The sequence below is a fragment of the Sphaerodactylus townsendi genome, linkage group LG05 (assembly GCF_021028975.2).
Source record: "Sphaerodactylus townsendi isolate TG3544 linkage group LG05, MPM_Stown_v2.3, whole genome shotgun sequence".
Taxonomy (NCBI): domain Eukaryota; kingdom Metazoa; phylum Chordata; class Lepidosauria; order Squamata; family Sphaerodactylidae; genus Sphaerodactylus; species Sphaerodactylus townsendi.
In genome coordinates, this window is record NC_059429.1 from 92,659,715 (window position 1) to 92,682,673 (window position 22,959).

At 39.4% G+C, this 22,959-nt stretch overlaps 1 protein-coding gene across 2 annotated transcripts in view; it reads right to left on the reverse strand.

The window, feature by feature from the left end:
- Positions 1-22,749, reverse strand: part of KCND3 (potassium voltage-gated channel subfamily D member 3) — a 392,094-nt gene extending 369,345 nt beyond the window's left edge. For both annotated transcript variants that reach the window (XM_048496708.1, XM_048496707.1), the window contains exons 1-2: positions 22,638-22,749; positions 12,625-13,795 (exon numbers count right to left, since the gene is read on the reverse strand). In XM_048496708.1, coding sequence (XP_048352665.1) covers positions 12,625-13,730 — 1,106 coding nt within the window. In that variant the 5' untranslated portion in view covers positions 13,731-13,795; positions 22,638-22,749. The remainder of the gene's footprint in view (positions 1-12,624; positions 13,796-22,637) is intronic.
- Positions 22,750-22,959: the final 210 nt, after the last annotated feature.

Here is a 22,959-nt window from a genome sequence, read left to right on the forward strand (position 1 = left end):
ACAGATGGGTCTGCTTGGATAAGGCTGACCACAAGATCGGGGACTTTTGACAAATTATGACTGTGAAAGATGTGTCACAAGCAAATGCTACTGCTTTAGCAAAACTGTAACTGATAAATCAATCCATCAGTTACCTTGACCAGGGGAAAGCCTGCTTGGGAAGAGAACCTAGACAGGGAACACACTGCCCAACATTGGGAGACTACAACCAAATAGGTGAAGGTGAGAGAAATTGGCATCCCCAAAAAGGCTAAAGGAGCACAGTCCAGGGATGGGAACCCCTCCACATACACACCTGGGTAAAAGGAGACATAAAGAGAAATAAGTCATAAGATTCTGGGCATCAGTGCTGTTCCCAGGAGTAAATAATGCAGCATAAATTAAAGGATGGGAAATGAGATCACTCCATGAGGGCAATTCACAAGTCCCCAGGTCAGCCCCATGGAGCAGAGTCATCCAGACTGCTTCCCAGGAAAAGGTGTAGAAAGATCATGGGATCCAGAACCACAGCAGAAAACTCCTGTGCTAGATTTCTGTTGACCAGTCAGTTCTCTGAGGCAGACTCTGAGGCATGTGGGTATGTATCTTGGGCACTGATTTTCAATGTACTCCATTCAATAAAGCCTCAGTTTTGCTGTCTTGAACACTGAGTTCCTGGCTTCTCTCTCTTGGTGAACATGAAATTCAATAAAAAGAACTATGTGCAAAAATTATTGAGGCTTCAGGAGGAATGCCTGATCACCTTTCCTTTGATTCCTGATGCTTCTAGAATTCATTTCTAGTTGACGTGTATGAGAACTTTGAATCTGTCTGATTTCAACACGGCGCACTCCACATTAATTATTCACAAGTGTGACTTGTGTGACATTTGTCGGAAGAAAATGGTTCTCAATACAAAGTTCATCTGTATCATCTGCAAATCTATTAGTTTTAGAAAATGAATGGCCATTTCATACAGGAACAAGGCTAGAATTGTAAAAGCACAAGCTCAAGAAAATGGTTTCTTTCTATAGTTCCATTAATTTGTTGTTTGATTGGACTTTCACAAAATTAAATTCAAGCTGTTCTTTGGGTAGTGAATACTGGACTGCCTAGCTGGAAAGGAAAGAATGATGCTGATGAAAGGCAGCTTATATATCTCATCCGTCTTTCTATCAACTAGGTTAAAATGTGAAAGGCTGCACTTACACTGAAACCTTTTTTTTTCCTGATGTACTGTAATAATACTTGCTCAAACGATGATACATAAAACATGATTTCCTAAAACAAAACATCACTTTCCAGCCAGATCCTTAGAAAAAAATAGAAATGATTTATCACTTTCCTTATTTTTTTTCCCACTTGCATCTCGTGAAGAAAGCAAAAATGGAAATCATTGGGTGCAATCTAGGAGGAATGTTTTCTGCACAGCTTCTATTAAATAAATACTCCTGTATCACCCATTAATTTCTATGATGTTTCAAAGGGGATTTTTCCAGTAGATTGCAACCAATGTACTTTTACACAAGATAAATCAGATTTCTAAAAAAGAATACAGAGGTAACCTTTTCAATGTGATGCAAGTAGTTTAACCCATGTTCATTACTTTGCCCAGCGCTAATTTTTCAGCCCTTTGAATGTATGTTCCTTACAAATATCATATCTGTCTTCATCCTGCATTATGCACCTGTCCATATCCTAAATAAAAAGTGTGTTCAGAGCTGTGCTAGTTTGTCTCTCAAGAATGTGATTTGACATGGGGTTTGAACACACATTATTTCTCTGTATTTGATTACACTGGATTCAAACCTGAATTGATTCCATTGGACATTATCACATTTGAAGCAACATCAGGTGATGTCTGTATGTCTGTGATGGCCCATTTCCACATTTACCTAATTTTGCATCAATGGACAAACATTTGTGAACCAAACTGTCAACAATAATCTGTAATGGCACCTAAAATTTATATATTTTTTTTAATCCTGTGGGAAAGTACAGATAGCAGACATACAATACAAAGGTTCCAAAAACAGAGCTTATGTGTAAGTCCTGCCTTTGATATCAAAGCTGTGTTACCAGACTAAATTGTCTCAGCTCTGCCCTGCACTGATTTGTATAGCCTGGACAATAAACCCAGCAAAAAGAAACAACATAGAACTGACACTGAGAGGCATCTGTTTGTGCTGCAAGGTTATTGACTTGAGTCAATAATCCCCAAGCTGTGTCCTTCTCATTACCTTCATTTCTGAACACTGCTTCTGGCATGCTTAGAGTCTTGACTCAGACAGAAAAGCTCAGTTCTCTTTCACAGTTATCTGGCTAACTTGCCACTGTTCCTGCAATGGTTGTGGAATTTTTGCTGTGGGAATAATTCATCATTATGTGTTCCTCTTTTTATGCATGTGAGTATTATATGTCACCCACAACCAGCTCCGAGTCCTGACTAATCTCACTCTTGCAAGGACTGTATAGTGCCCTTTCTTGTCTTGGCCTTGCAAGGCCTTGTTTTTGCTGTCAAGTGGGTCCACAACTGAAGAATGACTCAAAGCATGTCTCTCTTACAAATCCAGTATGAAATCCCCTGGGTCACACTGACATGTGGCATATGTTCAGTTTAACATAGTTTATTAACTATGTTAGCCATGGGCCATAACAATGCTGCTGCCATATGAAAATGCTTGTCTGCATATCTGAAATATTTCCATTTGGAAAGTGTATTTCTGTTTATTACAGATATAAAACAAATGTTCTAACAGGTTGAAATATCTGAAAATCCTGGACAGAAGCATCTCCTAATTTGCTATTGCAAAGTATTTTGATTGAAGACATTGCTTCAAATCAGCAGAAGTGAACCATAGACTCAGATAGCGGATGTAATGTATATGCATACAAAATCTGCATTTTTATGTTAATTATTTTCATGTCTAGGAGAAGTTACCACAGTATTTTTTCAGTTGTTATACATGATCTCACTATACACAATTCTCTCAGTGGGCATGGCTGGTGTTCCTTCTGAAAAATAAACAGAAGACGTTGAGAATTATGTATAGCACATTTGTCTCGTTCATGCGGTCAAACATAATAAATGAAAAGGGCCAGTTTCTCAATTTTTTTGCATCTGGCTTTTTAAAAATTCATACAGAACACCATGCCATTCATTACTGAGCTGAAATAATAATGTGCTGGTTTCTACATGCAGATAGATAATAACCAAAAATACCAAGGAATGGAATTATGTAAAGTCATGAAATCACAACTGGAAGATTCCCATTTTCCTGGCGTCGTGTTTAAATGCTAATGCTTTGTTTCTGTTTTGTTCCAGTTCTGTTTGAGAGTTCTGCTTTTTTCAAATTGCTACAATCCAAGCTTAATTGCACTGTTTATTGGATATTTCATCCTGTAGATGGTATTTGATTTACCCTGTGTAAACCACCTTGGATTAAGTGACAAAGGCAAAATATAAATTATGTAAATAAGTACATTTTAATGTTTTTGATATATGTGTATGCATTCTACATTAAGATACTGTTTTAAAATTTGACTATATTGGAAACAATTCTAATATAAAAGCAACTACATATCTAATTTTGGTTAAGATATATTTGTACAGTGGTTCTATTTAGCATTTCTGGTTTCATGAAGATGGGAGATGTTATTTTTAATGTTGTCCCTTTTTTAACAGAATCGTCTCTATAAGTAAACATTAGTACATGTTAAAGAAAGGTCTGACCTACTCCCTACAAATACTTTTCTACTGATAAGGAGAGTTTTAAATACAATATCATTTTGAAATGTAGCTTAAAATAACATTGAACCCACACTGATTTGTTTGTTGAGATAGGCGGGGTAAAATATTGCAAATAGAAATAAACAACATGTTTCCTAATGGCTCATATTTGGATCTGCACAAAGCATTGGCTGGGGGGGAAGCAAGACCACTTAGAGATCACTCTGGACCTTTTGTTGATGAGTTGAAATGTGTATGTGTCAGACTATATTGAAAATCAGTAAATTCAGGATTCTGGGGAAGCCAATCACATCCATTGTCTCCCCTGTGGACACCCATCCATTTGCACATCCGTATATGGCAATGATTACATACATACATTTTCTCAAATCAAGGTGCAATTTTTATATTCTACACGTGAATCTCACCTCTTCTTCTGAGGTGCTGGGGTAATTCTAAATACCATTCTTCAGCAGTTTAATCCATAGAAAAAACAGAAAGAAAACAGTCCAGACAAAAATGTATTCTCCCTGAGACTGGAGTGGCCAGCTGCAAAGATGTAGGACATGATGCTTCTGTAACATATGAAAACATGATTTCACCAGGTGCAACTTTTTGTAGTTTGTATCTGCCAAAATTTCATGTTCCATGCAGCTGTTACAGATACAGGAGACCTGTCCTCCTGAGCCTGGGGGACCTGGGTTGCATCCATACCTCACTGGATATTGAAATCTTATAGCATTATAGCAATCATTCTTAACTGGATGATCCATGGGAATTCCAGCAGCAAATGATTGATAATAATGTGATGATAGTGCAGTATCCAAGGATACCTGGATGCAGATTGGATACAAATCTCAACTGCAGTTGACTTCCATAGTGGCCTTGAATATATCTGTTTTCAAAAACCTGTTTTAGACTGAATAAGCAGGAAGATTACAACACACACACACACACACACACACACACACACACACACACACACACACACACACACACACACACACACACACAGTACATTCAATTATGTTTCACGGAAAGATCGTGGTAGTTGCCAGCCTCCAGAAGAGACTGTCTCTGCCTTGAAGTGGGCAGCTGATTTTGAATTAATTCTGAAGAGTCATTTCAGTAATTCAGATTGATTAAAGATGCACCCAAGAATAACACTTTCATTACAAAACCTCCTGAGTAAAATTTAAATGATGCTAAATTAAAAAACAGCCTCTGTTAAATCAACAACTGATGAACACAACAGAGGCAGGAAAAGATATGGGATCACGGTAATTTGATTCCTTTGTTTTCTTCACCATACTGTGAGGGCTGCTGTCATTACCTGTCACTTTGTATTCATTTGTTCTCCAAAGATTTACTCAGGACATTGGATACTTTTCAGAACTCCAACAGAGATGCACTGCTGTTGATTCTATCTAGAACTGTGGAGGCTTCTGTCTCCCTGATGCATTTCTCAGCAAAAGCCCTTTTCCCATCTGCCCTATTGGGTTTGTTTGGTTTTTGAGGGGTGTGTGTGGATTGTTGTGTGCAAATATGTTTGTGCATAGCACTGGGAGAAATTCATCTTTATGCCTTTTGATCACATGAAGGTACCTTACGCTGAACCAGACAACTGGTCCAATGAGGCTGGCAGCAGTTCTCTAGTATCTCAGGAAGGAGCCTTCCATATCACCTCTACTTGCTCCTTCAGGGGATTGAACTTGGGACTTTCTGCATGAAAAACAGGCGCACTAACTAACTAATGGAATAGTTTTGTCTGTCTTGGGGGTTTGTCAGAAAATGAGCAGGTAAAATGAATAATTATTTTGCTGGTATTCATATAGTTTAACAGACCCTTTTTTCCGCCTCAAACAAAAAAAATCCTGAGAAGGGAGTTCCCATTTATGTTCAAATCAATCTGTTTTACTCCCAAGAATGAAAGCAGTGATTCAGTTACACAAAGTAAATTCTTTATTACATAAAGGAAACAGACATTCAATTATATACCTTCATTTGGCCCATCTGACCCTATTTCTAATTTCGTTATAAAATGTAAGTGAACAAAGACTACTGAAATGTTTACAAAAGAAGAATTCAGATGCCAACTGACATACCAGCAAGTGAGCAAATGCCACGCCTATCATGTTGGGTGCTAGACATTCAGGAAGATTCTGACAATATACAACAGATAGAAATTGAAAATATGCAGTAATTAGAAATGTGCCTGTCCAAATGCTCCCCAAAGCTTCCCAATATAAGTACATCTGAGCGGAAAAGGACCTCCGAATGGCTTAGAAATTAGCATTCAACCTATGCCCTAGAAGAAACTGAGATTCCAACTTGGGAAAAACAAAGAAGTTGTTGTTAATTGAGATCAAAGAAGTTGTTGTTAATTGAGATCAAATGGTAAACAATAACAAGATCAAGAAAGCAATTGCTCTAACTGATAACTGGATTCAAATGTGTCCAGTTATTGTTAGCAAGAATAAAACAGTCAGGCCTGACAAATTGTGAGAAGTGGGCTTTCCAGCTCCTACACCACTTACATTCTCAGTGGCATTCCACCTTTGGATTTCTTGCCTGGAGCAGGTGAATAACAGTACTAGACTTTTATTCTCCTCCAACAACATGAGCCTTTGATCCTCTGGCCCAGTGAAGCATACCAACCATTATACACATGTGACATCACATCATAAAGGGGGAAAATGTGTGTCAATATGACTTTGTTGATCACAACTGTGCTCCATCAAAGCAGAGACCATGCTCAAGCAACTCCTGTGGAAACAGACAATTTGGAAACATTTTTCCCTACATTCTTCAAATCCATAAATGAATAGTAAACACATGATTAGATTAATTCTTTGGGTTTCAAGGAGACCAAGGGCACAGATACAAGACTGAATTATATGCCCTTTAAAAACAGTCAGCCAAATAGTTTTTTAGAAAGAGAAAGATGGGGTAGATTCAGCGTAACATATTAATACTGCAAATATATGGAGATATCACCTGTTTAGTCTGTGGCAGTGGTGGAATTCAGCAGGTTCGCACCACTTTGGCAGAACCGGTTGTTAAAATGGTGCTTGTAAACAACCAGTTGTTAAATTATTTGAATCCTACCACCAGAACTGGTTGTTAAATTATTTGAATCCCATCACTGGTCTGTTGTATCTAAACAGTTGGGGAAGAATTGAATTTAGCCTCTTAAGCTCTGCTATCTCTCTCCCTGCCTTCAGTTGAATCCCGCCGTGAAAACCTTCAACAATACAGTTTTGAAAATGTTTCATTCTCAAGAATTGTTTTAAAAGGGAATTCATTTAAAATATTTTGAGACTGAAAATAAAATGTTTCCAGAACCAAAGGGGGTAAACACAATGCAAAACTCAATGCAGGATTTTTTTTTAATTTCCTGCCCCAAAATGTTTTAAATGAATTGTGTGTAAAAGGCCAGAACCTAGGACTTTGCTTTTAAACAACACACCATGACATTTGAGTTCACCCAGGTTTCTAATTAAGGGCTTGATTTTTAAGGATTATTTTTGCCTGGAAAATGTTGTTGGAATTTATCTGTGACAATTTTTTAACAATCTTTTTAATGCTGAATTGTTATGAATATATTTTAACATTTTGTTTTTATTATTTTTGTTTCGTAAGCCAACTTGGGCATGCACCTTGGAGATGCAATATAAAAAAGTTCTAATAAATGTAAATAACAGTGATTAAGCCATAAACTGTTCTGTCATCCTCAATTGACAGACCTACTATATAAAATATTTATTTATTTGAAATAATTATACTTTGTCTTTCCTTTGAAGGGGTCAAGGCAGCTCCAAGAAGATGCAAAACAGCATCAGAAACAATTCACTTATTAAAAAAAGAAGAAAAATCACTATCAGATTACAATAAAAATTGACCAGCCCAAGTAATCAGCTTCTGGTTCTTTATAAATTCCATTACATTAAGAAATACCCCCGCAAAGAAAATTATTCTCTTCCCCAACTATTACTTAGAATTACAATAAATTCCTTAGGTAGTCCATTCTGTGCCTAAAAGGTCCTGGGCTCTGGTTGAAGAAACTCCCATTACTCTAGGAAATGTGGCAGACAGTGGAAATTGGTAAGAGGAGTGCAGTTGACTCCTGGGCTCATATAGGGAAAGCAAGTCCTTTAAATGTCTGTATACTGACTAGATTTTTAATGTGCTTCATCTGTGCTGAAAAAATGCCGTGAAGTCACAACTATGAGAACTCAGTAGGATTTTCAAGGCAAGAGACAAACAAGGAGGTTTGCTATTACCTTCCCCTGAACAGTCACCCTTGTATTCTTTGGTGGTTTCCCATCCAAGTACTAACCAGAGCTGACCTTGCTTGACTTCTGAGATCTAATGAGATCAGGCTATCCTGGGCCATCCAGGTCAGAACTGTCTTCATAAATGATACTAAAAATGATAAAAGTAATCAAATAACAATATTGTTATAATCTAATTTATCCCATGTTTAAAATTTGATGCTCACTGTTTCCCCCTCAAACTGCAGCATTATAGCTTGCCTCAAGTGAAAACACTCTGCCATTCCAGTTTAACATTGTTGTGTTTAAAAATAAGTGAAAGAACTGTGTTCCAGACACAGATTATAGCTTAACAGAGATTTAGAAGATATGGCTAAGATTTTTAAACATGTGTGACAAATGGATTTATGTGTGTCTTGAGTACAGCTGCTACGTTTGATGGCTTTCATCTTTGACTATAAATAAACATAGTGTAACACACAGGGGTTTTGGCAAGGTCAAAACAATCTGAGGCAAAATTTATGAAGGAATAGTATTATCTTTTTTTTCTGTAGCAGTTTTAAAATATCCAAAGTGCTTTATAATTCTTAGTTCATTTATGGTAACAAATTTCTGAAGCAGCACCAGTAGCGGCAGCAAGACCTTAGCTAAACCCGTAAAGCTGTCAGCCTAAATCTGAACTCTTCTGTGTCCAGATCTAACTGGCTTGACAAAAGATCACACTGCAGTATCCTGTCAGGATTGGGAGTCAGGCTGGCAATGGGTCCTGAAGACTGAGAGATGGCATTCAGCCTGTGTATCAATACCCATTAGTGGTCAAAGGAAAAGAACAACAGGGAAACTAGCCAGACAAGTTTGAAACTATTCAGTAATTGGCCAAAATAGGCCATGTGGTATCACCTATAAAAGCATCTAGATCAGGTAGGATTGCCAACCTCCAGGTGGGTGAAACATCACAATTATGGGGACAGGTGCACCACTAGGTAACAGTCACATCGGTATTTTCAGACCCTTAAGACCATAACATATGTGTGTCATCTTTCCCAGATTGGGGTTTCTACTGCTTTCTCTTATCACTGCTCCGTCTACAAAGGAAAAGCTTTGACTTACATCCCAGGAAAAGAATAGGCTTGATAAAGCCTGGCGAAATAAAAACCAATCCGGAGGTGTTATTTGTGTGTGTATATATATATTTGTAAAGGCAGTTGGCCTGATACATATTTTTCCTGTATATATACAATTATTGTGAAGGGCATCTGTATATGCCTGATATTTTGTACTGTACACCAGTGAGCTTTGAATCTGCAGATTGTTTTCATCTTTTTAGCTTTTCAGTGCAGAATGGTGTGATGGTTACCTCCAGGTGGGGCCTGGCAAACTCCCAGAATTACAACTGATCTCCAGATGAGGGAGACCAATTCTTCTGAAGAAAATGATTCCTCTGTATGGCAGTATATGCTGTTGCAGTCCCTGCCTTCCCCAAACTCTGCCCTGCCCAGGCTCTGCCCCCCAAATCTCCTGCAATATCCCAGCCCAGAGTGAGCAACCCTGAAGTCAAGCTGCATCCTTTAAAAATCAAATCAACAGTGACAGAATTCCACATCAGTTTCAAATGTACAGAAATGCCATGGAAACTAACTTGACTGAAAGCAGGCCTTTGCAATGCTCAAACGTAAGATACGTCATATGACAGCATGGGACTTTTATAAAAAAAATCTGTAAAGCAACAAGTTGGTTGAACAACAGTGGTGACAGATGACATCTAAGCATGACAGATTAACAACTGGTACGCACATGAAGTGTAGGAGTCTACCCTCCGCCTGTCATTATCTGATGTTTTGACCTTATAAGGCGGTATCAAAAAAGTCTGAAAGATGTCAGAAATCTTGATTACACACATACTGATTGCTACAGCAACTTCTTTCATTGGAAATTATCCTTGTCAAATAATAATAACAGATGCACACCCATTAATCTCCTTGGGTGTATGGGGGTCTATGGAAAGCTTCAACAGATCTTTCTTAAAAGTTAAACATCCCATTTCACTGCCTGCCATCTTTTAGCCTCCACAACCAGTTTAAAGCACTCAATTCAGCTATAATTTCTATGATTATCTTAGGCTGAGAACACTTAGCATACTCAAAAACAGTCTATTTGGACTATCATTATTTGCAGAACAGAAAGGTACTCTATGCAAGCGACTGTTTCATTCAGCCAAACAGGGAATTAATGATACCATGGAATCCTTCCCGGTTTATGTCGACAAGGAGGTCTGTTTGATTTCAGAATATCTTGTCATTAACAAAGGGAATAAAGAGCTGCATAGTGCCTGTCTATTCAAATGTGAGCTGTTTGCCAATATTCTCAAGTCTCCCTTTATTAATGTGGAATACCAACTCTTCATCCTGGCATTATAGTATGGTTTCAAAGACACCTTCTAGGGTAGATAGAAAATATAAAGATTTGGATTCACAAATGGGAAAGAAAAAAAGAATATTTTTAGGGATCATATTTAAAAGTGATGAGTGCAGATCATGTGTACTCTATTTTCCATAATTTTCCTATATTCCTATGTTCAAGAACAATTTCAGTGATTTGGGGATTCACAGTATTAGTGAGTTTTGCTATTGTTTGACAGTATGATTAGAATTTGCTCTTCAAAACATCCCTTCCTATTGCAACTTCCCCTTATATTTATGCATAGGTAATGACTTTTTCCCATATTCTTATTGCCACAAATTTGACTAGAGTTGCCAGGTACTAGCTACTTCTTACTAGTTGCCTTCCCAGAGCCCTTTGACCCAAATAACCATGCTGCACTCCTGGCTGGAGTAATGACTTGGCCATAGCCAATCATTTATTGCGCAGTAAGAAGTGTGAGGCGCAGCATGGGATTTTGATCTGATTTGTAACACTGGGCAGCCCCTCCTCAGGGGTTCCTAGTGGGCAAGCTGTTCTTCCTGCCGCCTTGGTGATTGAGCGGTTGCCCTTGCCACTGCCGTGGAGTTCCAGCGGGCGGTCAGCCTCTTACTGGAGCCTCACTGTAATGTTCAGCTGAGTGGTCAGCCTTTTGCTCTAGCATTCCACACCATACCCTAGCTTCCCTCCCCTGGTTCCTGAGATCAATTCCCATGCAACAAATTGCCGAAAGGCTATGACAAAGCATTAACACATCATCAAAGCATAACGGGGAGAGATGGGCAGGCAAGTTGCTGGTTGGCCGGAGCGCATGGCCGGCACAAAGGCCTTCCTGGCCTTTTATAAGCTCTGACCGGCCTCCCTCGAGTGATGACATGCATGCCCTTAAGGGGCATGGCGGGGAGGCCCCCCTTCTGCCCTTACTAGGGTGGATGCCAGGGGCTTCTTCCTGCCCTTCCTGGGCAGCAACTGTGACCATGTTGATTCCTGGCCACTCTTTTGTCAGAAAAAATTAGTTAAGTACCCTTTATTCTTAAAGCACCCAGTTTGTTAAACTCTAATGGGAATAAACAAAATCTGATTCAAACCTTCTGAAACTGGTAAGGAGACAATTGTTCACTAAAATAGAGTCATAAGCAGATCTTCTAATGTTCATTATTGTATCATATTCATAGATTCCCCAAAGGACAGCAAATCCCAAAATCACAGCTGTTTGCTGTTTTTAAGTGGTGAAGTGTATCTTAGTCGTTCCAACCAATGACAGCTCGCCTGTTCATGCATAATACGAAACCATTTGTAAACAAGAGCAGTTCTGAGCAAAATCCAAAGATTCTTAAAGCATGAAAATGATTGATGATATGTTAAATGCAAATCCACATGAACTACCAAACCGAAACATGTTAGATAAGGAAATGTTCACATTTTTTGGTCTTATTCTAGACAAGTTTGTGTAGAACTAAACGTAAAGATTGAAAAGCTGGGTTCCTTCCTAAACAGAAGCAGATACCACTTGCTTGGATTCCTATAATTCTGCATGAAAGATAGAATGTGTCTCTACTAACAGAAAAACAGCAACCAGTTAATATGATATCTTCGCAGACAAAGCTGTCAATTCAACAGAATCTGTCTGAAGTTTAAAGACCTGTTGAAACACTCTTAGGGCTTTGAAGATGCCACTATTTGTACTCATTGTTTCCATCATGTTACAGTGGCCACAATGCAAGGCAAACAGGAGTATTTTCCATTAAATGATCTGTAATATTCACAAAAATCATTACTGACCCTCAATACCCATTTGGGTTTATCAACATATACCTGCTTACAGAAACATGAAAATCATTCCAACAATACCATAACAAAAATGCTTTCTACAAACCACACAAAATGAAGATTTTTGTTTTGCAATCCCCCTCTGTTTTTCATTTCAAAACTGAAACCAGGGGGTTTATGGGATACTAGAGTAAAACACTATAGCCTGGATTTCACAGCAATCACTAATACAAAGTATTTATGAAATCCTGTGTGTCAGGCTCTTTGTTGGAAACATATTTTACTTGTTGCAAGTTACTTCACAAGGTGGCAATGAAAGTTAAATTAGATCAATAAAAGCTACTAAGGCTTTGGGCTACATTCCAACATAACAGATGCAGTCTCAGAAAGTTACCATACTCCACCAATCAGCACACTTCACCTTTGATCAGGAAAGAACAGTGCAACACTTACCCAAGGGTTGTCATGGTGACAATAGTGTACCAAAAAGAAGCTGGGATGCTGGTGAACTTGCTGGCTGAAGATCCTTTCTCTGCATAAAACATCACAGTAGCAAAGATGATGATTGCCATAGTGAGGGAAAAGAGAAGAAAACCAAGTTCAGATGCACAGCTCTTCAGAGTGTACCCCAAGATTCGTAAGCCTTGGGAATGACGGGAGAACTTGAAAATCCGGAAAACCCTGAACACCCTCAGAGTCACAAAGGCTCCACTGACATCTTCGTTGTCTGTCATCACCAAGCCAATGTAGTAGGGCATAATGGCCACCACATCAATGATACTCATCACACTCCTGATGAACCTGTAGCGACTGGGGGCTGCAAAGAGTCGTAAAAGATACTCGACTGTAAAAATCATAACACAAGCTGTGTCCAAGCAGAAAAAAGCCATTTCGTACCTCTCCCCACAGGGCAGCTCCTTGTTGCCGGGAACTGTTCCACAAGGGACAGTCTCCACTACATTGGTGATAACAGAGACTGCAATAAAGAAGCCAGTGACATAGTAAAAGACTAAGGCTAAGGTGCTGGTATGGGGGTTCTCAAAGGCTCGCCACATGGTCTGTCGGAAGCTCAGGGCTGGCATGGACTCCTGTTTGTTCTCCGAGTCGCTGTCATCCATCAACCGTTCAGCATTCTCCCGTTTCCTATCTTTGTACTCTTCATAGCAACAGTCCCCAATGATATCAGGTAGGATCCCATAAAAGGCAAGCTCCTCATCATAGGCTGAGATGCATTCATATCTTGGGTAGTGCAGTTTTCCAGTTCTGTAAAAATTTAAGATACTCCTAAAGACTTCAGGGTCCCGGTCAAAAAAGTATTCCTTTGTGTCTTCATTGAAGAAGAATTCTTTCTCGGTGCTGCCAAGCAGAGTGTCAGGGTACCTCTCCAATGTAGTCCTCCATGTCTGGAAGCGCCTGCCACTTACATTAAGAATAATCAGCTCATCCTGCCGCTTATTTTTATCTGTTGGGGCCAGTGGCATAGGACAGTTGGCTACTGGCATCCATCCTATTGCAGCTGCTCTGGCAAAGGGCAGCCATGCTGCAACACCTGCTGCCATGATGGAGCTGAGCTCAGGATGCAATGAGTTCTTCTAAGGACTACTTGAATTCAGTTCAGTTCCATCTAAAAATACAATGAAACAAAATACAGAATGAGTGAACATTGTGCTGTAAGCAGCTGGACCCCTCTTCCTGCTAAGGGGTGCGATAAAGGCATGGAGATCAAAGATTATTATTAACTTTTCTACCTTAACAGAAACTCAAGGCAGTTTACACTGTAAATTAAAATAAAATACATTAAGGATGTTTAAAAAAACCATTTGTTAAAATCAATAATTTGATTACTGATTCAATAATTCAAATTCAATAATTTGAATACTGACAGTAATTCAATAATTTGAATACTGACAGTAGGCGGAAGACCTTGGGTTACCCCTGCAAGTCTAAGTAGACAATACTGACCTTGAGGGACAAATGGTCTGATAAGAGAGCTCCACTAGAAGGCAATCTCCTATAACTGTGGTAAGCTGGCTGCCAACTGTTTAAGCTCCAGGCTGAGCTTGGGTTTCCATCTTGTTGCAGGTCTAAGCATCTTGGCACAGGCCGAAGATGAGAGCCACAAGGCTTTTGACCTTTGACTTTTAGACTGTGGCTCACACTCTGTGGCCTTAATGGACCACTTGTTGGATCTCAGCCCAGAGTAGGAACTTTAGTGTATCCTTGGGTTGTTGTTTTTCCTGTTAATTTATACTGACTTTTATTCACTTAAATTGTATGAATTTTTTTCTGAAATGTTTTGGATTCCCACTGAGGAGAAAAGCAAGACAAGAAATGCCTCAGACAAACAAAGCTCTGTAAAGCATTGCATCAAGCATATTAGCAACAGTTAAAAAAACCTCCTGGCCATTGTGGTCCATTCACTTAAATGGAGCAAAAGGGTGTTTTCATGCACTAGGACTGGGACAGTCAGGTCTATATCACTTCCAAGGGCTAGCCTCTCTGTGCTATTTTTCTGCCATTTAAAATTCAAACTTTGATGGTAAGACCTGTGTCAGATTTCTGTTTAGAAGAAAAACGGTTATAAATGCATATGATAATCAGCCTGGGAACATTAGGCTATTATTACAGATAGAATTTTTGAATTGCAAATCAACCCTCATTAAAAGCATTTAAAGCATCAACACACTAATTTAGATTTGCTTCCCTACAAACATGCCTAATATTTGATTTCACAGGTATAAACATTGGGCCCAAATCTAGACACAGAAGCTCGAGAAAACACTGCATTCAACTAGTACCACACAGGTTTTTTTTTTTTTAAAAAAGACATAACACCCATGGTCACTTGCATGAAATACTGAATACTGTAATGTTTTTCATCTTTCCCCCCCAGTTTTCCTATGTATATGACCTATGTATATGACCCACCTACTTATAAAAACAATAAAAGCTCATAAAACATGAAACTAACGTCAAGGTTTCTGAAATTTCATATAAGACAACTTTACATATATATTATGCATAACTGCCAAATGGCATATTTCCATGGATTATGTTATCCATCCCTTCCTGGATAGCCCCAGGCTAGCCTCATCCCATCAAGACTCAGAAGCTAAGTAGGGTTGGCCCTGGTTAGTATTAGAATGAGCAACCTTCAAGGCAAGCAATGGCAAACCATCTCCTGATGTCTCTTGCCATGACAACCCCTGTGGGGTTGCCATAAATCAGCTGTGACCACCACTTACACCCACACATTTCTGGAGGCCAGAAACACATTGAGCTTCTCATGAATGGTCAGATTCCATAATAAAGTTGACAGTATCTAATAGGAAAGCATTCTCCCAATTGTGGGGGATACTGACAACACTGGGAAATTGATTTGTCTATTGTCCGATGGTGATCCATACATTTCCAACTGAGTAGCAGTTTTTGTTCATACCGCAAGGAGAATCCAGCTACTTATGGTGTAATGATGATGTGTTTTGTTATTTGACAGGGATATCTCTATCAGCACTAATTAAGTTCACTTTAGCTATATTGGTATATATGGGGTGTTTTGTGTCGGACGGTTTTAATTTTATTATGTCTGTGTATGAGGAGATTGTGAAGGCCTAGTAATAAACTTATTAGTACTACTACTAATCAGAAAGCCTTCAGTGTTACATATCTGGGGGATTATAAAATCTAAAAGAAATGCAGACTTTGAATATGAAATATCTCTGTTTCTTACAATTGTATGTTGTCCTCCCCACCCCAACATTTCCCCCTCGTTAGCATAATAAGTTTCTGTTCTAGATCCAACAATACAGATTACAGGAACAGAGCATCTGTATTACTTATGATCAGCACTATAGTTTCCATTAAGAGTTCATATACCCTCTAGTACCTAGAGATTCAGCACTTCACTCAGGATCACAGCACTCTAAAAATAAACCTTACTGTACTATGTGCCACCTCGCCTACTAATTTACTTACTGAAATAATATACACATAAATAATAGGATTCAGGCTATTGCCTCTGGCATTATGCAGTTGCAAGGGAAAACACAACCAATGCACAATCCAGAAAAAGTTACGCATAAAGCCTTTTGAAATTAATGAGACTCAAATGTACAGTTACATGCCTGTGCTTTCAGTAAGACTGAAGTTTATATTTATAGATGGCATATATTTTTCATGCTATAAGGTCATGTACGTAGCTAAAATAAGTAGAATGTGCAGGATTTTTTGCATTAAAATCTGGCCATTAATAAAAGATAGAATATAAAAAGTGATTCAAAATGGGAATAATTGGGAGTAATCTACCATTAAATCACTGGTTAAAGCTGTTATTGAACAAGGCTCCCTATACCAGTCACTACAGTAATACCCATACTCTTCCCATAAAATGTCTTGCAGAAAGACCAACAGAAATCCTTGACACAAGTTTGTGAAAAGGTGAAGCCAAGTGAGGTCTTCACCAACATGTTCAGAATTTTTTTTGTAAACTTGTTTGTAATCGCACTGGCCCTTTTTGCACAAATTAGCTAAAACTTTTAGAAAACATTTTAATCCCCCCAGTAAGTCTGCACTCACTCCCTTGAAATTATTCATGGCCACCATTACATCCCCCCCCCCCCTTTTTAGTTAGTCAATTAATCAATGCTTCCGTGTTGCACAGCTTTGTGCTGCGATTCTCCATACCTTGTCTAACCAGTGCCACAAAAATTACCACCACCATCACCACCACCACCACCCCACACACAGAGATACTGGAATGCAATCTCAGTATTCAATGATGTGTGCTTCCAACACTTTTCAGGGGACAATTCTGTTTTTCAAGTCCAAACACAGTTTTGATTCCCACAGTTTTGATTCACCTGTTTTTCAAAGGAAGGTAGAAAATGCAAAGGTCAATGCAATGAGATATCTCTATTGAAGACTAAGATACCAGAATGGAAGTTTGTGTGTGTGGGCAGGATAACAATTTACGGTTCAAGAAGAAACATAAGAGGATTGTTGCTAGATCAGACTAGTGGTCTATCTAGTCCAGATTCTGTGCCCCACAATAGTCAATTAGATACCCCCAAAGGGCCACAAATTGAGCACAAAAATCAAGCTTTCCTACTGCAGTTCTCAAGAATTTGGTACTGAGAGGTATACTGCCACTGAACAATAGCTATTGATGCAACAATATTGCATTATTTTGTTTAATCCACTTTTAAAGAATTCTATGCTAGTGGCCATCCTAATGCAGTGAGTTTTACATTTTAATTAAATATTGCTTCAAGAAGTATGTTCTTGCATATGCCCTGAGTCTACTGTCCGTCAAATGTATTGAATACTTCCACATTCTACTATTGTGGAAGACACTGGAAAAGTTGTCCCTGTTTTCCACACCACGGATAGTTGTAACTTCACCATAGTTTTCTTCTAAACAGAAAAGCCTCAAGCATTTTAGCTTTTCCACATAGGTAGAGTAGACTGATACTGAAGTAACTGGCCAAAAGATATCTAGTGAACTTCATGGAGAAGGGAAGCTTCTCAGGAGAGTGTTTCTGTTGTTCTGTGGTAGAGTATCTTCTTTGCATGAAGAAGATTTCATATTCAGAAAGGTAGTAAGTGATGTGAAATACTTTCTTCTGAGACCCTGAACAGCCTTTGCCAGATTAGACAGCATCTTGATAGACCTGTGGTCTGATGCAGTATTACTGCATAACGATAGAGCACATTTGAACCCAATACTCTTAACACAATACCTCGCTGGCTTACATACTTTTCCTAGACTATTTACCAGGTAAATCCTTGTTCATTTCCAAATCCTTGGTCATTTTCATAATCTTAAGTCTACTTTTTCAACCTCTACAATATTATTTATGAGAAGGTTCAAGCAGAACTGTATACAGAACACTACATAATCCATGAGTCTGAGTGACCTCTGGCCCACTGGCTTGGAGTACCATGGCAACCACTCAGCCTGACTTGCTCCTGGAACATTTAACTTCCTGGTCTGCTCCTGTGTACTGTACTTTTCAAGATCCACTGCAAAATAATTCCACAGTACTTTCCTGCTCCACAAGATAAAAGGCAGGAATCTCAGCTTTTATTTTTCATTTTAGGGTTGCTAAAAATACAGCACTAGTGAGCAGCAGACTTTCTTTTCATGGCTATTTAACACAGTTTGCAGAGGGAAAGTCAAATTTGCCACAGAGCCACCCAGACACTCCATATGACTTCATCAATTTTTCCTGCTCTCTGCCCTCACAGCTCACTTGCAAGAGAGTTTCTTTTCGTTCTTGGGTCCTTTGCTGTAGTTTGAGAATCAGTGGCTTGAAGGATAGAGCTAATAACTTCGTTTGTCTCAGACCATAATGCAACAACTATAAGCCAATAACTTTTGGATTGCTGCTGAATTTGTACATGATTATACTCCTCTCTCTCTCTCTCTCTCTCTGTCTGTCTGTCTGTCTCTCTCTCTCTGTGTGTGTGTGTGTGTGTGTGTGTGTGTGTGTGAATTATTTTGTTTTCTTTCTGTAGATCTATTGCAATGTCATCCACAATTTATTCCCCCACTTTTTCATCACAATAACCCTTCAGGTGGGTTAGGCTGAAACTGGCCCACTGTCCTCCAGTGAATTTCATAGCAGAGCAGATTTGAATCTGACACTCCAACTTCAAGTTTGGCATGTCTTTCATGACACTTTGCCTCACTGGATTACATCGTCTCCCTTGATTATCAAGTGAAGTTTCGAAAATATACTGTAAAATAGTTTATGGGAGGAAAGAATTAGAAACTGTGTGTGGTTTCTCACACAGAACATACAATATATTAGACCACTTCATTTTAGTCACAAGGTAATTCTATGCAATGGAGAATTTTGGCAACATCCTAGAGTCCTCTTGGCTCATATGACTAAACGTTTATAATGAGGAAAATACATAGGACAGCCAACTGGGACTTTCAGAACACACTAGGAGAGCATAGAGCAATGATGGAGGTAACTGCATAGGAGAAATTGAGTTCCTCTCAAAATTCATCAGAGACATCAAAAATCACAGTCATATAAAATAGCTCTTCATTATCAATCCCAGCAGAGTGCGCAAATCTATCCAAGGTCAAAGGTGTGCTAAATGTGTTCCACTAAAAAAGCAATAGGTTACCAAAAATGTATAGCACATTTTAAATTTGTTTTAGCATACCATTAAACATTTATTCTGCACTTATATGTTACAGGGAAACTATAAAGTATGACCAAGTAATTAAACATGTAAGTAATAGCAGAGAACTTTCTATTTGTTAAAAGTGTTTAACTTAATTATCAATTGCCAAATTGCAATGTTAAGGAAAGCAATTGGTTATTGGCTCATAGTCTATTACACACGTTATCTTGGATTTGTTGATCAGAAATAAATAGGACAGAGGAACCTTTTGCTTCTATTATATACATTTTGGGGGTGTTTAAGGATGTGTTTGAGACTGAGTGATTTATTTGACTCTGAAGATGTTGAAGGCAGCGCAATGTTCCTCCAGCTTCTTGCTCCTGGGGGAAGAGGGCTGGGTGGTTGAACGCACCCCCCCCCCACATGACCCACGGGAATGCACCGGAGAGTCCTACTCCCCTCTGCTCCCCACAACACATATGAGTGTCTGATAACTCAGTGACAGAAAAATATTGTGCCTAAACTGAGGCTCTGTGAAAGGAAGCACTTTCTTTGACTGTAGTGTTTGATGGCCAATTCACACATGCGATTCATCATCCTATGACATCGAAATCATAGCTTAACATAGTCTTACAAATTTACATTTAGTCCTATTGTTGTCAATCAATAGAACCTCTTGCATGTGTTTAGAAGTTCAAACTATTTACTTTATTTGCAGCTGAGAAATGGTAATTTCTTCACCAATGGATGTCAAAATTATGGGGAGGGGAGAATGCAAAGAGATTTTCAAATTATTACATTATGCTATGTAGATATGATAATCTTATTTACCACAGTTTTGCTGCCAAATGATGTAAATTTATTCTCCACACTACCAAGAAAATTTGAAACAAAACCCTGCACACAGTTTTCAATAACCCACAAAACACAAGCGCATGTATGAATACTGAAGACAAATATTTTGTAGCAACAGGTTAACATATAGAAAGGCAGAAAGAAATCTGTTGTTCCACATACATATTCATAAATTAATTGCATTTTTAGTGGGATATTATTGTGAAACATGTTGAAACAGTGGATTGCACAAAAGCTTTTTCCAAGGACTTAATGTGGAGGAAGAGTTACTGTGTAATGGACATATATAGGTATGAACTAATCTTTTAAACAAAAACCTGAGGATAGTTCATATGTGCATACCAAACCAGACATGCAGTGCCTTGACAAAATTCTTTAGCTAGAAGCCTATTGATCATATTTAGAATAGAAGAGCTTGTGTACACAATACAGATATGACACTAGTGACTTAAACCAAATGTCAACATGAAGGAAGCAAACAGACTATTTGTTCTCTAGGTAACTGCCATGACACTCATGGGGTGCAATGAAAACTGTAAGCAAAAGCTTTTGATTTTTGAGAATAACCTTTCCTCCCAAAATCTGGTATCTCCTGCCACATTATCTGTCCGTAGGCATATAGACATAAGCCTTGTTTGAGCCTTGGTTTGTTGTGCTGATAATAATTTAATTTCCACTTTGAAAATACAACTCCATGCACCTTACTGTGATCAACAGTGCACTGGAGAAGAACTTTACACTGCACATTTTTATTCCTGACCACTCAGGAAGAACAGGAAATAAACCATACGTCTCTTCTCATTAACTACAGCCAATCTTGCCAATAGTTCTGAGTGCTTCTGAACATCCCTAGCAACATTTTTTTTAAAAAAAAAATGTATTCTCTCAGATGATAAAGATAACTTCAGGGGGAAAGACTGACAAACAGAAGAATGAGATGAAGCAAACAGAGAAAGGAAGAAACCAGTGTTCTCAGAATCAGCTTTTCTTTTCCTTATCCTTTGCATATGGGTCAGACTTCGGCTTTAAACATCTTTTCATTTAAAATGCAAACTACGTTCAGATGAGATTTCTACACTCTATCTCAATTAGGTCCTTTCCTCTGCCTTCTCCTCCCTCTTGGCAGATAGTAAGACTGCTTGAAAAGGGTTTCCTTTCCTCTCCATTGCTGGTGTGCTCAAAGAAAGCCAAGCTTCCAGCAACAGGATAAAGAGGTACAAACTTTGTTCACCTGGAGCTCCTCACAGATACTCAAATTTTAGCAGCTAGACAAATGGCACCCACAAAGTCAGGGAGGACCACCAACAAGAGAAAAGAAATGAAAACTAATCCTTGGGGGATAAATGCAAATAGTTCCCCCTACCTTTGGCTTCTCCACATGCAGGGAAATGTTATCAGCACAAGGGAGGGCTGACTACAGGGAGTTTCTTGTTATTGTTGAGCCTGTCAAATTATTGAACTGATATCTCTCAGCCAGGAGGTTTGATCAGTCTGGAAATGCTACCAAAACCACCTCATCTTTTAGCTGTTGGGTGAAGAAGAATTAGGGCAGCACCAATAGGTGAAGTCATGACTGTCAATATACACACAACACTTGCTGTGACCAGGGTGGGGAAACGAAGTTACCTGTTGGAGCCCATCCACTAGGGCAGCCAGATAAATTTCTGCCTGTGCCTTGGGCATCCCAAAGTTACCGATGTCCAAATTCACCTCTTCACTTCCTCCCTATTTATCTAGCAGGGATCTAGTTATCACCTTTTCGGTTTATATTCACAGCGACGCTGAAAACTTGAGGTTCTTCCAGCCCCATGTGATGAACTCCCTCTTCCCTCTCTCTCTTTCCCGCTCTCTCTCTCACCTTGCATAAATCTCCAGTGAAACGATCACAAGAAATAGGACATTCTTGTCTTTTGAGTTAAGGAAGCCCCGGGGGAGTGATTGATGCGCTGCAGTGAAGCTTAGTGACTTCAATAAAAGTAAGACAAATACATATACGGCACACAGGCGATCAGCTGCTTTTCCTCGGCGTGCGTCATCCCATTCGGAGGTTCAGATTATACTTTAAGCAGCGTGTGTGTGTGTGTGTGTGTGTGTGTGTGTGTGTGTGTGTGTGTGTGTGTGTGTGTGTGTGTGTGTGTGTGTGTGTGTGTGTGTGTGTGTGTGAGTTCAGCGGAATGAGCTGCTCTGTGGTTGCCAAAGCTTTAAAAGCGAAACGGGAGACCAAGAAAGCAAATCAAGAGAATAGAAAGAGGAAAAGAAACCCCGGGCTAGAGACAAAATTTCTTTCTTAGCATCCCTCCTTTTGGCACAGTTTCTAAGCCAACCCCCCCGGCCGATTTACAGGTAAGGATCTGAGAGCGAAGAGATAGAAACTCTGAAGGAAAAGAAAAGCGTCTTCCTCTCTCCGTCTTCGCCTCTAGCACTCGCACGCACACACCCCTGCTACTCCTCAGGTGCGCCCGTCGCCTTACCTTCTTGGGGAATGAGCTTTCTTGCCATGCCATGCCATCCTCTTCACGGATGCCCGTTCAGCAGATGGGCTGCGGGATTGCCATCCAGATGCTGAAGGCGCTCACTCCAGCTGCCTGGGCAGGGAAGGGCGGGTGCAGGGAGGGGGAGGCGCTTGCCAGGGGCGCTCTTATCCCATCAGCTCAGCAGGCACATAGAGAGGGCGCAGGAGCTGGGCGTGCTGCTGCGAATACTCGTGGATGCTCCCTCCCACCCTCGTGTTTCTCCGCCGTTTTTGGTTACATCCCCGCCCGGTTCATGTTTAGCAGACAGATGGCGCCGTCC